Source organism: Lepidochelys olivacea (assembly GCF_965140295.1).
Source record: "Lepidochelys olivacea isolate rLepOli2 genome assembly, chromosome: 26".
NCBI lineage: Eukaryota > Metazoa > Chordata > Testudines > Cheloniidae > Lepidochelys > Lepidochelys olivacea.
The window spans coordinates 11796243-11811692 of record NC_140436.1 but is presented as its reverse complement, the minus strand read 5'-3'; the positions used below and the strand labels follow the sequence as shown (position 1 = coordinate 11811692).

Sequence of the window (15450 nt, the reverse complement as noted above, 5' to 3'; positions counted from 1 at the left end):
TCTCCCAGAGTAACTGGGGCTCAGGCCAGGCCCAGAGTAGGACAGCCTGTAAATCGTTACCTTCAGGTTTTAGGGGAAGGTTTTGGGGGGAAGAGGCAGTTTGTATTCAAACCAGTTCACACATCGCTGAAAACAACCCCTCGGCTTGCAGGCATCAAAGCTGCTTTCCAGCAGCAACAGGTACCATGGGGAGCCCTCCCAAAATTGGCGACTGGTCTGTATAAAAATCATAGAATATCAGGGTTGGAAGGGACCTCAGGAGGTCATCTAGTCCAACCCCCTGCTCAAAGCAGGACCACTCCCCAATTTTTGCCCCAGATCCCAAATGGCCCCCTCAAGGATTGAACTCACAACGCTGGGTTTAGCAAGCCAATGCTCAAACCACTGAGCTATCCCTGCTGCCCCCCACAATGTTCACCTTCCTCTTCTATTGGAAGATGCGCTAACCAGCTGGGGTTTCCAACAGAGTGGAGTCACCTGGGGCATAGACAGGAAGAGTGGGCCAGTGGTGAGGGTGCCTGGTCAATCCCTTACTTTGCCATTGACTTCCTGTGTGACCTTGGGCGAGTCACTTAGCCTCAGTTCTCCATCTGTACAATGGGATAATAGCCCTGCCCTGCCTCACAGGAGCGTGGAGGAGAAATACATTAAAGGTGGGGAGATGCTATGGTATTGGGGACCCTACAAGTTCCTAAGCTAGATAGACATTTGGACAGGGATTTAACAATTGCTTAGTAGACACAAGTCAAGGCAAAACCCTGAAGTGGCACACACCAGAATCCAGATGTGTGGAATTGAACCCGAATGGGCTGAACCAAAACCTTGAACATCAAGGAAGGGGGTGGGTTAGATCTGAATCCAAATTCAGATTTCTGAATCTTGCAGCTGGCTCCTTTCTCCGTAAGGGATTCTGCCCAGCTCTGAATGTCTACAAAATTTGGAACATCTGAAATTCTGTGGTGGGTCAGAAACCCATAGGCTGGGCCCATGTTTCTCCTGGATCTTAATGATAGTGCAGTTCCGGGCTTGATGCATTTTCTTTGCTCTTTCCCTACCTATCCTCGGTACGGGCCAGTGGATGAAGGCCGATGAGGTGGAAAAAACCAGCAGCGGGACCCCGATCCGAATTGAAAACCCCAACCAATTTGTGCCTCTCTATACAGACCCACAGGAAGTGCTGGAAATGAGGAACAAGGTGTGTCAGCTCTCAGATGTCTCTCTTGTCACCCCATGCTCTACGGCAGGTCTTAGTTTCCAGGTGGCCGAGAATCAGTAGATTCCTTGGAGACTCCAGTGACCTGACTTTCCTGCAGCTGATGGGGGAACAGATGACCCACTTCCTTTTTACTTTTTCTCTTCATTTTATATTAACAAGTTTAGTGCTGGTGGCGAGGTCCAGACTTGCAACTTTGAAGTCCTCTGTTCACCACCAGAGCAGGCACAAGGGTAGTTTGCCATATACCCTTTCCCCAACGCTGCCTTGTAAACACGATTCAGCCCTGTTCGGAATGAACCACCCCTAGGTCAGAGGGAAATTCACTCGGTGACCCAGTCGGTGCTTGGCCTCCTGGCTGAGGCGGACGTTCCAGATAGTGCCAGAGTCACGCTCAACCTCCCTGTCCTCTAGGAACGGGGCTGAGACATGCTGACTCGTTTCACGTAGGCCAAGGACCGGGCGTTGGATGGCAAGAGCATTCAGTCGCTACTGAGCTAAACTGGATTCAGATGGGCAGCCAGGGAGAGAGAGGTTCTGTGCTTGACTCTCTGATTCCTTGGTACTGGTGCAAAGAGCTTTTTACACTACTTTAGCCCAAGTGTAAATGTCTCTCCGAGGTGCAAAGCAGTGGCAATTCAAGGCCCGCTCTATCTATTACCGTGCCCCTAAGCCAGCTAGGCTAGACTTTTATTTCAGCTCTTTTTATTTATTGGCTGATTTTTCACCCACAGATTCGGGAGCAAAACCGCCAGGATGTGAAATCGGCAGGACCCCAGTCCCAGCTCTTAGCCAGCGTGATAGCAGAGAAGAGCAGGAGTCCGGTACTCTTATTAACGAAGGGGCTAGCTTCACGGGGAAAGTTACAGAGCAGTAAACATCCCTGCTCTCTGCCGATTGAGGCAGAAGTCATGTGTGGATTAAGGGTGAATAAAGTCATAGAAGATTAGGGTTGGAAGAGACCTCAGGAAGTATCTAGTCCAACCCCCTGCTCAAAGCAGGACCAATCCCCAACTAAATCATCCCAGCCTGGGCTTCGTCAAGCCAGGCCTTAAAAACCTGTAAGGATGGAGATTCCACCACCTCCCTATGTAACACCCATTCCAGTGCTTCACCACCCTCCTATTGAAATAGTGTTTCCTAATATCCAACCTAAACCTCCCCCACTGCAACTTGAGACCATTGCTCCTTGTTCTGTCATCTGCCACCACTGAGAACAGCCGAGCTCCATCCTCTTTGGAACCCCCCTTCAGGTAGTTGAAGGCTGCTATCAAATCCCCCCTCACTCTTCTCTTCTGCAGACTAAACAAGCCCAGTTCCCTCAGCCTCTCCTCGTAAGTCATGTGCCCCGACTCCCTGATCATTTTCGTTGCCCTCCGCTGGACTCTCTCCAATTTGTCCACATCCTTCCTGTAGTGAGGGGCCCCAAACTGGACGCAGTACTCCAGATATGGCCTCACCAGCGTCGAATAGAGGGGAACAATCGCTTCTCTCGATTTGCTGGCAATGCTCCTACTAATACAGCCCAACAGCCCTTCTTGGCAACAGGGGCCCACTGCTGACTCCTATCCAGCTTCTCGTCCACCATAACCCCCAGGTCCTTCTCTGCAGAATAAGCATGCGAGCTCCGGTTATGGAGCTCAGATCAGGGGAATCCTGACGGCGATGTGTTGGTGTTGAAGTGGGGCGCTTCTCTCCCAGCTCAGAGTTGGAGTGGAGCTGCCCCGACCCTGTTAAAGCTGCGCTGTGCCCCAACTCCATGGCTGGCAGTATCAAGTGAAGACACAGAGTAATGGATCCACTAGCCCAACCCCCCATAGCAGCCCCCTAAGGTATTCCTCCCACCCTGGAGCTGAATTCATGCCACGCAGGGGTTATGTGCCTTCCCCATAACCTGCTCCCCTTGTGCATGGTGGAATTGCATCAGTTCTGCTGGATGTGGGGCTGTGCTCCCTGCAGATCAGGATCAGCATCTGTGAAAACAAACACTTAAGCCATGGGCTGGGCTCCTAGAATACTGAGCCTCGGTCCGTGACAAAAGAGGATCGCTAGCTTAAGTTAGATGGCCCATAAAACCCACTAAACCATATCCCCAACCCTTGTGCTGATGGTGCAATGTCATGTCTGCGGTTGGTTTCAGTCTGCGGAGAGTAACCTGGCTTCCAAAGCAGACACGGAGACAAAAGAAGTATCCCAGGAGGAGATACCGACCGAGCCAGAGCCTCCCAACCCATTCAGCCAGCTAACTGACCAAGAGCTGGAGGAGTACAAGAAAGAGGTGGAAAGAAAGAAACTGGGATTAGATGGTAAATAACCGGAGGGAGCGGCTATGGCTTTGTTCAGTCACGTGAAGTGTGTGTATGTTGCGGGGGGGGGTTAGCTAGGGCACTGGCCAGGGAATCCAGGTTCAGAGCAGAGTTTTTCCTCCCAGATTGAATCAAGCAGAATAGGGACTTGCTTCTGGCTCTCCCACATCCCTGGCCAGTGCCCTGTGTATGTACAGCGCTCTGAGAAAACCCTTCCTATGGAAACCGATACGTCTTCAAAACATTCAGGCTTGGAGGAAATATTTCCAATTAGCCGTACCCAGAAGACAGGCAAGGAGTGTGTCTTTTGGGATCTCATCCCCCATTTTTTACATAGCACTTGGATGTCTTCTCTGCTCCTAGGTGAGAGAGACGTGAGCGTAGAGGAATCTCAGGCTCCTCCGGTGAAGTCCCCCTCCGCTTCCCCGGAGCAAAGCCCCACAAAGTCGCCACCAAAGAGCCCATCCGTGTCCCCCGCCAAGTCTTCAGATGGTAAGTTGAGCCTCCGTGCCAGGCGGTGGTTATGCTGCATGGCAGGAATTGAAGCATTTGGGGGTACTGTCTAGGGTGGATGCAGCAGTGTTCCTGCAGTTGCATCCTGGGATAAACCTGAGCCCTGTCACATGGGCAGCAAGGCCTGGGCATACTGTAGGCTTGGAGGGGCATCTTCCACCAGTAGAAAGGCCTCCTTTTCTTTGTTAAAAGGAGGGTGGGTTATTATGGCCATAAGTTCTGCGCCACCTTTGTCCCAACAAATCACACAAGAGGCCTTTGGAACGAAGATGTGTCTATTTCTTTATTATTTGCACGGCAGCCGTGCCCAAAGCCCTCACCCGGAATAAGCTCTCCATTGTGTTAGGCGCTGTACAAACCCATAGAAAGACACAGCCCCCGCCCCAAAGTGTTGGCAGTCCAACTTGAAACAAGGCGCAACCGGTGAGCAGAACAATACGTGTCATAAGAAACTGCTGGCTATGGACCTGATCCAAACCCTATTGAAATCAATGGGAGTCTTTCTACTAACTCCAGTGGGCTTTGGGTTAGTCAGATGTGTGTGAGTTGGTCCCAAAGATTCCAGAACATTATACATACATATATATATATATATATATATATACATACATATATATATATGATGGTATTATGTTGCCTCTGCTCTTACATTGAAATCCAAGGCAGGAGATGTATAGATATATAGATATATGTTCCAATTCTAACATATATATGAAATCCAATTAGGATATATATATAACACCAACAGTGGCCATCTGAATGACTATGAGTTCAAATGGCCAGCATCAAAACTGGCCAGCAAAGCTACTTACGCTTGCTATAAACAGCTTTTCTTGCCGTTCTTCTGTGTGTGTGTGTGTATATATATATATATATATATCCTCCCTTGGATTTCAGTGTAAGATCAGAGGCAACGTAATACCATCAGAGGGTATCAGATAGATAAAATCAAAACACGTTAGTGTTGTGTTAATCAGTAGCTGGGCATAATGCGGGAAGAGAAATAGTGCGAGTTATTAGCATGCTCCTCAAATCAGATGCGCAGATCACTGGAGACAATGAAGATCTGGCTGTCCTAGGCAAAGACATGACCTGGTCCATGAAGGTCAATGTGGTGGCGTTACGTTTTTTATTGTTCTCATTGTGTCGCATTGTGTCTCATTGTGTTGGTGTATGTTTGTCCCCACAATTTCTTCCTTTCTCTTTCCATGTGTTGCTTTCATCAAAGGACTTACCTCTGATTCTGAATACTTGTCACTGTAGTAAGTATAGAGAGGCTGTTTTCTAAGCTCACATACCATCACCTTGCGGGAGGTGGGATGCTTCTCACAGGGGAGATAGAGGGTGGGTGGGGAAAATCTTCCAATACGTTCACAGCAGGGATGCAGCTCCATGGAGAAGCATCCAAATGTGCTAGCTTTCAGTTCGCCCAGTATCCGTCTTTCGTTGTATGGGAGACCAATAGGAACCAGTTTTCAAATGTTGGGCACCTTAATAGAACCTGCATGTTCTGCATTTGGCTGTTTCAGTCAGCGCTTAGGCTCAGAGGCAGGGTGGCCTACTGGACGGTGCACCAGAGCAGCACTTAGAAGACCTGGGTTCTATTCCTGGCTCAGCCCCTAGCCTGTTGGGTGACCTAGGGCAACTCACTTCCCCCCTCTATGCCTCAGTTTCCCCATTTTACAAATGGAGATCATGCTACTGACCTGCTTTGTAAAGCACTTTGAGATCTACTGTGGGAAAGTATTATACGAGAGCAAAGCATTATTATTATCCTCATCAATTCTATCTGTCATTTCTCTAGAAACTTTCACCATTTTGTGTAAGCATTGATACTCGAAAGTTCCCACTTCACCTGCCTGTGTGCTGATTTGACCATCCAACTGTGTGATTTAGACCTCTATTAAGATGCTGATGCTTCTCACTTCAGAGGGATTAAGAAAGGCTCCTTTCTTATATGCTGTTTCAGAAGAGTTGCCCTGACTTTTTCCTTGCTCAAGATTTTGAGAAGGATTTATTTTTATGCCCCATTTTTATCTCCTATCTCTCTTCCACCTAAAGATAGTCCTGAATGCTGTAAAAAGGAGCCAGCTGTAGCCTCAGGTCTTTGTAGAAGGAATCTCCCACCCTCAAGAGCACCGCACCAAGATCACAAAATCTGCTTAATGGACAAAATTCTACCCAGGAGGGCTTGAGAGTTTTCTTCTTGCCCTGTTCACAGAACTTTCGCTGAGCTCAGTGGGTAGCCTGACCAGACAGCAAGTGTGAAAAATCGGGACGGGGGTGAGGGGTAATAGGTGCCTATGTAAGACAAAGCCCCAAATATCGGGACTGTCCCTGTAAAATTGGGACATCTGGTCACTCTATCAGTGGGGGATCTGTGCATGGGGGAGGAATGGAATATCCAATTCAAGATCTGCCAGGCGGATCTGAGAGCAGAGCTTTGTCCTAGCTTACTGATTTCAAAACACCAACAATGGCCATCTGAATGACTATGAGTTCAAATGACCCGCATCAAAACTGGCCAGCAAAGCAATTTACGCTTGCTATAAGCTGCTTTTCTTGCCGTTCTTCTGTCTTTCCCCCATCGCTTCCCATTGTGCATATCACTTTCTGCTGTTGCATACACAATTTGTGCCTTTAGTGTCCTAAAGGACAGCATGGAAAAAGGAAAGCTCTAAAATTTGATGAGGTTTCTGATGGAAAGTCATTACTTGGGTCAGGGGTGGTAAAATGAAAAAAATCGATGTTATAGATACTTCTAGGGACCGTTTCACCTAGCAGCTCCCTCTCTGCCATGCAGGAGACCAGAGTCTGGGCAGGTTTCAAGCCGTGTATGTTTAAGGATATTGCAGAGCGCAGGGTCTGGGGGTGATGCAGTGTTGCATTCCTCACGCCGCCTAATGTGAGAGCATCTTACAGAGGCAAAGATTTTTTTCAGAACATTTTTCACTTGTTTTTTTCCCCTATCAAACCAATTTGGTGAAACTGACATCTCGTGAAATGTCTTAGCGTCGCCAAATCTGCATTTTGTTGGGGGGGGGGGTTAAATTTCAGCTGAAAAATTTCACCCATGTACTGAATACGCAGCCTGTCTGAGAGCTGAAGCTACTTTCATTCTTCAGTCCTAGCCAGCTTACTACCCCTTTGCATTATTTCTTTACTTGGAAATGTGTGGCTGAATTCTTACACGAGTACGTTCTCAGGACTCGGCACTGGGCTTCTCTCGCCAAAGTACTTCTCACTCCAGCCACTGACTGGCATACCTTTGCGTAGTGATGAGTGTTACTGTTTTAAGTAGGCTACAATCTTAGGGCTTGATTCAGTCAAAATTACAGATGGACTCCGGTCTGCTTCAGATTTCGGAGCTTTCTCGGCTCTGACCAATCTCCTGTGATGGGAGGGACGGAAGTAAGGGCTTGTCTACGCAGAGACTTAGTGCAGGGCAAGCCAGGGTATGAACGTAGAGTGTGCTCGTCTGCTACCGCCCACTAAAAGTTCCGTGGTGTGCTTTGGGGTACATCAAAGAGCACTCTGGAACTTGGCATGCATGGTAGTTGGGTCCATGTGGTGACTTAGTCCACGGCAGGCTAGTGCATGGTACATTCAGACCCTGGCTTGCCGTGCACAAAGGATATGTCTACACTTTGACCTGGGAGTTTGAGGAGACATACTCACCTCACCTCTCATCAAGTTAACACAGCAGCGTGGGTGGAGGGGCGTTCTCGTGTCTCGGACAGTGTCAGGGGCTGTGGAAGACCATGCTAGTGGCTGGGACGTGGGCAGTCTGGCTGGTAGGCAGCACAGTGTTCAGGAACCGGAGATCAATGGGCAAGTCTGAAGTCAGGAGCCAGGTGTCGGAGCCGAAAGTCAGACAGGAAACAGGAGCTAAAGCCACGGATCAGCACTCTGTCAGAAACAAAGAGCCGTTGCCTAGGGTTGGAGCCAGAGCGGTCGGAAACTGGAGCAACGAGGTTCAGGGACTGGCATAAGACTGAGCGCAGGAGCCGGGAACAGAGCAGGATCAAAGTCAGGAACTGAGGATGAGACCAGGAGCCAAGTAGCGGACAGCAGGGGCTGTGGCAGCAGCAAGCCAGGATCCACCTTGTCGCACAGACCGCTTCTCGTGTCTCTTCCTGGCTTCAGTAGCGTACCCGGCCCAGTCAGGGACTCCAGAGCGTCTCCAGTCGGGTCCCTGTGGCTGGTGCACTTAGTGGAGTGTTACACCTTCGGGCTCCCAATTCCTCAGTCACGAGTTGGCAGGTGGTGGTGTGGATGCGGCAGTGGCTGAGAGCCCATCGGTTCAAGATCCCAGGATCCTCTCAGACAGATACATACTCAGGGTGCCTAGTTTCAGCTGCAATCTATTTTTAGCGCACAGGCTTGCTCAGAACTAGCACAGGTATGTCTCTTTGAGCTGGGATCCACACCCCAGCTTGAAGGGTAGACATACCCTTGGTCTCTGCATAGACAAGCCCCAGGGTTTTCTAAACTGTATTACATCTTGAGGGTCAGATTCTGTCACCTTCATTCATTGCAATTAGTCACAGGAACAACCCCAGCAGAGACAGCACTACGCATTGAGTAAGTACCTCTCTGTGCCCGCCAGGATCGTGCTCTAAGTCAAGGAGCGCTGAGTGGGGGTGCAGGCAGGCTTGGAGTCAAGCGAAGAGCCAGGCCTTACAAATGAGAGCAGCCAAGATTAGGGGTTGACTGCTTGATTCCAAATGTTCTCTGCTCTGCAGGCCCTGGAAAGAAAGCTTCCTCCTCCATGCCGTTTGCGCTCTATCCCAAACCCTTATGGAATCACGGCAGGGATGCCTGCAGAAACTGTATTCACTGTCTGAATTAGCAAGGTTAATGTGTCCTTACAGCCAGCCTCTGGGGGGGCGCGGGGAGTTTGGAGAGGGGAGATCCAGCTTTCACCATATCAAATGTTATCCATATTTCGATGCTAGCTGTATCCCAGTGACAAACCAGCAAGCCCGGCAAATACCCAAGCCGTTGTATCACCATTTTAAACGTGTCCCATATTTGCCTATGCAGAAGGAGTGAAAGGTAGTTTGTTGGCAAAACAGCCAGGGAGCAATATATTCATGATGAATATGTACAAAGGGAACCGCTGCTCTGCTACGTATATTGCATGGGCTTTACACAAGCTGTGACAAGTATCAGCCAAGAGTGCGGTCTAGCAATTAGAGCAGGGGATCCATGGGTTCTATTCCTCACACTGTGTGACCTTAGGCAAGTTGCCGAAATGATCCGTGCCTCAGTTTCCCTATCTGTAAAACGGAAATCATATTGTGTGCCTCACAAGGGCGTTGGGTGGCTCAGCACCTCTTTGTAAAGCCCTTTGGGATCCTTAGTTGAAAAGTGCTATGGAAGTCTGGTGTGTTAATTATAGTTCTCTTGGTAAATCCAATAAAGAAATCTAACGGGACAAGGGGAAAAAAGAGAGAGGGAGAGGAGAAGGAAGAGGAAAAGAGAAGAGAGGCATGCATGCAATTGTTTAATTGCTTCTTCCCAGAACACAGCTTCCTGAGTTCATTGTCAAAGAGGATCATTCATTAACACTAGTTGCAAAAGAAGCCCTTTGCAAAACACACACCCCAGTCTGTGTTTGTGGGCTCGGAAGAAAAAACAGCATGTGTGAGCAAATGGAAAACCCAAGTGCCTAGATACCCTTAGCACTGTTTAAATGTACAGCTCATTTAGCAGACAGGCTTCCAGGAGTTCTGACCATCCTCGGCCAATCTGCTGCTGTTGGGCATTGTGTTCGGTTAGCAATAACCCCTTCTTCTCCGGATTGCTGTAGATGGAATTTGCAACCTCTTTTTCCCAGGGAGGAAGTTGAGAGACTTCTGGTTTTAAATCTAGGCCAGATTTACACGTAAAGCATAGACTGACCTAGCTACCTTGCTTGGTGGCTCTGAACAATTTTGCACCCTGAACACTGTAATTAGATTGACCTAACCCCTGGTGTAGACATGGCTAGGTCGACGGAAGGATTCTTCCATCAGCCTCTTGGAGAGAGAACCCTTCCACTGCTGTAGGAACTGTCTACACCACGGTGCTACATATGCTTTATGTTACATGTGCTTTAGCAGCATAGCTCCGCCACTGCAGTGGCTATCGTGTAGACGTATCTTTAGTTGCGAATTCTAGCTCTGCCTGCATTCAAAGAGGGAAAATGAAACCAAGGAGGCAACATGAAGCACAAGCTCTTTCCCCAGCTCTAGGACATGTGAAATCAATCTGGGTCAGAGGATCCCTGGGGGGAGGGATAGCTCAGTGGTTTGAGCATTGGCCTGCTAAACCCAGGATTGTGAGTTCAGTCCTTGAGGGGGCCATTTGGGGATCTGGGGCAAAAAAAATTGGGGATTGGTCCTGCTTTGAGAAGGGGGTTGGACTAGATGATCTCCTGAGGTCCCTTCCAACTCTGATAGTCTATGTTCCTTCCCGGCCATATTGTCTCAACCCATCAGTGTCCTGTTTTCTCCCCATCACAGCAAAACTGCTCTGGCTTCTTTTGAAATCAAGGGCCAAATTCCCATTCAATGGGAGCATGATATGGTCTAGTCTGTGTAAATACCATGGGCCTGATTCCCCACTGCTCTGCAGCTCCTGTGCAAAGTGGATGAAACACACCACCAACTTCAGATCACACCCACTTTGCAGAGATGTATAAATACCCAAAGTGCACGGCATAGGAGAGCCAGGCCCAGTGGACTTACGATGGTGTCAGAGAGAAGGGAATCAGGCCATGACAATTTCCTTACAGCGTGGGCCAGATTCTGCTTCTATTTAAACTAATGTCAATCTAGAGTATCCTCATTGAAGTCTCTGGTGGAATGATTATAGTAAGGCCGCAGGGCTAGCTCTAGGCAAGCTGGAAAATGCCCACCCCTTATTAGCCGGCAGTCTCCCAGTTGAAACCACTTCTTCGATATTCTGCTGACCCTTATCTTTAGCAACCCTAAAGCAATCAGCTGTTCCATCTGTATGGCAAAGCCAGGCGATCCGGTCCTTTAGCCACACAAAGTAGTAGTCCTTCTAGTGAGATGGGGGACCCTGCCTCCATAAATCCTCATGCCTTATGTCTTTCTTTTGTCAAGGTGCTAAGAAGACGGACACCAGCCCAGCCCTTGCTGATCCCGCTGCTGCTGGAGAGATGGCGCAGCCGGCAGCAGTGATTGTGAATGGGAAAGATGATGACCAAACTGCAGAAGACACCCTAAGCAAAGGAATGAGCCAGATGACCACAACCACAGATGCTGACCCAGATGCCCCTAAGGACAAAACCGAGTCAATCACCAGTGGGCCTGTGTCCCCAGAAGGCTCGCCATCCAAATCTCCCTCCAAGAAGAAGAAGAAATTCCGGACCCCATCCTTCCTGAAAAAAGGCAAAAAGAAGGAGAAGGCTGAATCTTGATTCCTCTCCAGGCCTTCTCCTCCTGCTGCCTCCTTCCTTCTCCCCCACCCACCAAGGTTACTAGAGCAGTAGAAGAAGCTGATAGCCAATAGCTGCCTCTCCTAGAATGGTTTGTGCTGAGATAGAACCAGAGGTTGAGGGTCCCGGAATGACTCCTGTGTAATACGTGTGGCTGAGACAACACCTAGACTTTGGGGGGAATGAGGCAAATTTTATGGGTACCCATGGTGTGAGATGTATCATTCCCCGTTAAACCGGTTTTTGAAGAAGTAAGCGAGTTTAGGAATGATTGTGGTCCTTATTTTCTGCTCAAGGGAGCTAGTCACTAATTTCACAAGCTGTAAAACTGGTTCTCTGTACCAGTTCCTCCTCGTCACAGCGCTAATGCTCCAAACCATTTATTTCCCGTGGGCTGAGGTCTTTCCACGTGCTGCTACCTTTACAGCCCACGTGGCCACCTTTCAGAAATAATTTGGTGCAAGAACAGACCCTCACGAAACAGGAGGGGACATTGACAATGCTTGATTCCTTTTTTCCAGTTCTGCAGTGGAATCCTGGCTAATTACTTTGTTGCAATTCACTGTATAATCTCAAATGGAGACCATCCAATTTATCAAAACCCAAAGGTGAAGGATTGCTCTCCTAGAAGGAAGGGTCAGGCTGTGGACCCATGACCTTTTGCTTCCTGGGTGACTACCTTGCACCTAGGCTAACAAGCCATCTTCAAGTTCCTTTCTAGCCAGAATGGTGACACCAAGTTATCTAACGATCCATTTGCTGCGGTAGTGAAGCCTCTTGGAAATGACTATTGTGTCTCAGTCGGTGGGGAAGTACACAAATCCCTCCCCCAGAATAACACACAAGATAACGTGTCCCACTATAAATATAGTGGTAAGAGCAGGGAAGGAAAAAAAGCCTCCAGGAACTCTCTGTGTTAAGTTTAAGAAGCAAGGAAATTTCAGTCACTAAGTGCTACTTTGTTAGTTTGGAATAAATGCATGCTGACGATATCACTCCTGTAATAATCACTGCAGAATGAAAAGCCTATAGAAAATGCGACTTCACCCCCACTTGCTGCGCTACTAATTAATTACACTTAGACGAGGCTGTGATGCAGATATGAGACCTGTTAGCGCTTTTCATTGCGTTCAGCTTCCGCTGGCTCGGCAGATGTCATTCCAGATTGGCAGCGAAGAGGGGCTGTGAGTACATTCCCTCTTCCCCACCCGCCCCCTCCCGCCAACCCCCAACTCCAGAGTGAAAATGAAACACGAGTTCACTCCGGTGACATGTTATTGCCAACTGGCTTAACCTGCCTCCCCCCATCTCTAACCTTCACCCTCTCTTCAAAATAAGACAAAGTTACCGACAGTTGAGGATTATTACAATTTCCAGTTCAGAGAATCTTAGAAATATAGGGCTAGAAGGGTCCTCGAGAGATCATCTAATTCATCCCCCCATGCTAAGGTAGGATTAAGTAAACCTAGACCATCCTTGACAGGTGTTTGTCCAACCTGTTCTTAGAAACTTCCAATGATGTGGATTCCACAACCTCTCTTGGTAACCTGTTCCAGTGCTTAACCATCCGTATAGTTAGAAAGGTTGAACTAATATCTAACCTGTCATGCCACAGTTAAAGGAGATAAACAGGCCAATGTTCCTCTGTCACTTTTAGGACTCTGGCATTAAGGGTGCTAACCAAATGAGATCTTGATCTTGCCCCATTGAAACAGAGGTTTTCCATTGGCTTAAATGGGAGCTGGCTCAGACCCTGAAGGCTTAGGGTGGCCGTTCTCAAACTATGGGCTATTGTTAGTCCACAGAATGGCACCTGGAGAACCATGCAAGGGAGTGGGGGGTGGGTTTGAGAAGCTGGGAAAGAGGTGGTCCATGGAGAAATCTTTCTCTGTCATCAGGTCCACAGAATGGAAGGCTTGAGAACAACTGACTTAGGAGGATATTGTAGTCTGTATACTGATGCGGTGTTCTGGTTCAGGTTCATCTCTAACATCTACCCGTAGATCTGTAAAATCAGGAAGCTAGCCCTCTTTCTGTAGTGGCCTGGACTTGAAACCGTGAAACCAAACTCCAGTGAAGTTTGGATTTGGATGTGATTCCGGATCCTTAATTTGTATGTGTATGAAGCCAACTGGCTGGAAAAATTCTGATAAAAAAGCAACAACTTTCATTGTTTTGTTTTTTTTTAAATGTTCCAGCCCTGTGGTTTTCAGAGTCTCATCTTTGTTGGAATGAGGCTGTGGGGTCCAGTGGTTAAAGCACATGACTGCCTCTTAGGAGACCAGGGTTCTATTCCCAGCTCTGGCCTGGTGGGTGGCCTTGGATTAGTCTCTGTACCTCAGATTTGCCTATGTGGTTTGAGCTCTGCTGTTGAAAAGTGCTCTATGTGAACACTAGGTATGGTTATTTATTATTCCCTTTCATAGTAACAGCATCTGTTCCGGCAAAATGTCCTTGAAATAATCTTTTTTTAATAAGGCTCTTGTGGTGGGGAATCCAAGAACGTGCATTCTAGCAAGATCCACACTGAGAAAGTAGCTGATGCATTTTCGTCATAGGGTAAGGAATCAGCTCCCCAATCTTGCATCACGATTTGCCTTAATACAGAACTATGGGGTGATTCGCAATTTTTAATAAGCACCAAAATCTTGCTTTGCTTTTTTTTTTTTGGAGGGGGTGGGAATAGGCTGGAGGGGAAGATATTTTGAAAACACAAGATCTTTTTGTTTTAAAGAGCAAGTTACTAGGTATGCTTGGCAAATGTGGAACGTGAAAAAAAATCAACAAAAAAACCTCAATGGCAAAAACAGCATACCTTTTAGATATGTACTCTTGGTGTTCATGTATGCTAGATAAATTAAATCCAGGTTCTTGAGGATAGCTGTGGCTTAAGTTTCTGTTGCCTAAATCCATTGTATGCACGATGGGCAGATTTTGACAAATTAAAGGCCCAAACCTATAAACATTTACTGTTGGATATTGTGCTTATTACCGTTAGATTTTAAGGCCAAAAAGGCTCATTATGACCATCTAGTCTGAATTCCTGAATAACACAGGCCAGAGAATTTCACCCTGAGTGATCCCGCTGAGTCAATGGTTATTATTGACCATGATGTCTTATTGTTATTTAATATCTGAATTACAACTCTGCCCAGAGGCCCATGATCGGGATTGGGGCCCCATTGAACTAAGTGCTGTATAAACATAGATGAAAGCATGGTCCCTGCCTCCAAAGAGCTTGAAAACTTGGGTCGTTCTTCTGCAACAGATTCCACAGACACATGTGAAGGGGTCCGTCTATGTGGTGTCAGTCACAGTAATGGGCCTATGACCTCGGTCCTGCAGTCAGATCATCTGGGGTCCCACAAACTCCAGTGGGGCTTCACATGAATGCGCACACGCCATGTGGATCAGATTGCAGGACTGGGAACTAGAGTGGTGACTGAGTCTTATGCTGAGGTGAATTCCACCCTTAGTACAATTAATACATGGGGCAAAATTCAGACTTCATATAGCTAATAAGTTCCATTGACTTCCTTATTTGCTACTTGAACTGGAGTTGCACCTGTTTACACCAGCTCTGATTTTTGCCCTGTAGTGTGTCCAGTTTTAAGGTATGGTGCTGGGTGTTGGGCACCAAAGAAGAAAAACATGAGCAAATGGTCTGCTCCACAGAAAGCAAAATGTTGAGATGGGTGACTGGGGTAAGCCAAGAAGGGCCATGTGAGGAACATGTAGGTTAGAGACATGCTCAAAGTAACAGCCATAAACTAAAGAACGAGGGAGTGCAGGCTCAGATGGTTTGGTGATGTAAAGCGCAGTCTAGACAATTGTGTGGGTAAGAGAGTCCACGAGATCAAGACTGAAGGGAAAAGACAGAGAGGCTGACCCAAGAAGAAATGGTGGGATGTCATAAGGGAAGACATGGTAGTTTGTGGTGTGATAGAAGCTATGGCATTGAGCAAAGT

General features: G+C 47.7%; 1 protein-coding gene across 1 annotated transcript in view; it reads left to right on the top strand.

Moving 5' to 3' along the window:
* Window positions 1–13652, top strand: part of ADD2 (adducin 2) — a 96059-nt gene extending 82407 nt beyond the window's left edge. Inside the window, exons 11-15 of the mRNA XM_084615226.1 lie at window positions 1076–1195; window positions 1948–2037; window positions 3354–3519; window positions 3883–4011; window positions 11148–13652. Coding sequence (XP_084471352.1) covers window positions 1076–1195; window positions 1948–2037; window positions 3354–3519; window positions 3883–4011; window positions 11148–11464 — 822 coding nt within the window. The 3' untranslated portion in view covers window positions 11465–13652. The remainder of the gene's footprint in view (window positions 1–1075; window positions 1196–1947; window positions 2038–3353; window positions 3520–3882; window positions 4012–11147) is intronic.
* Window positions 13653–15450: the final 1798 nt, after the last annotated feature.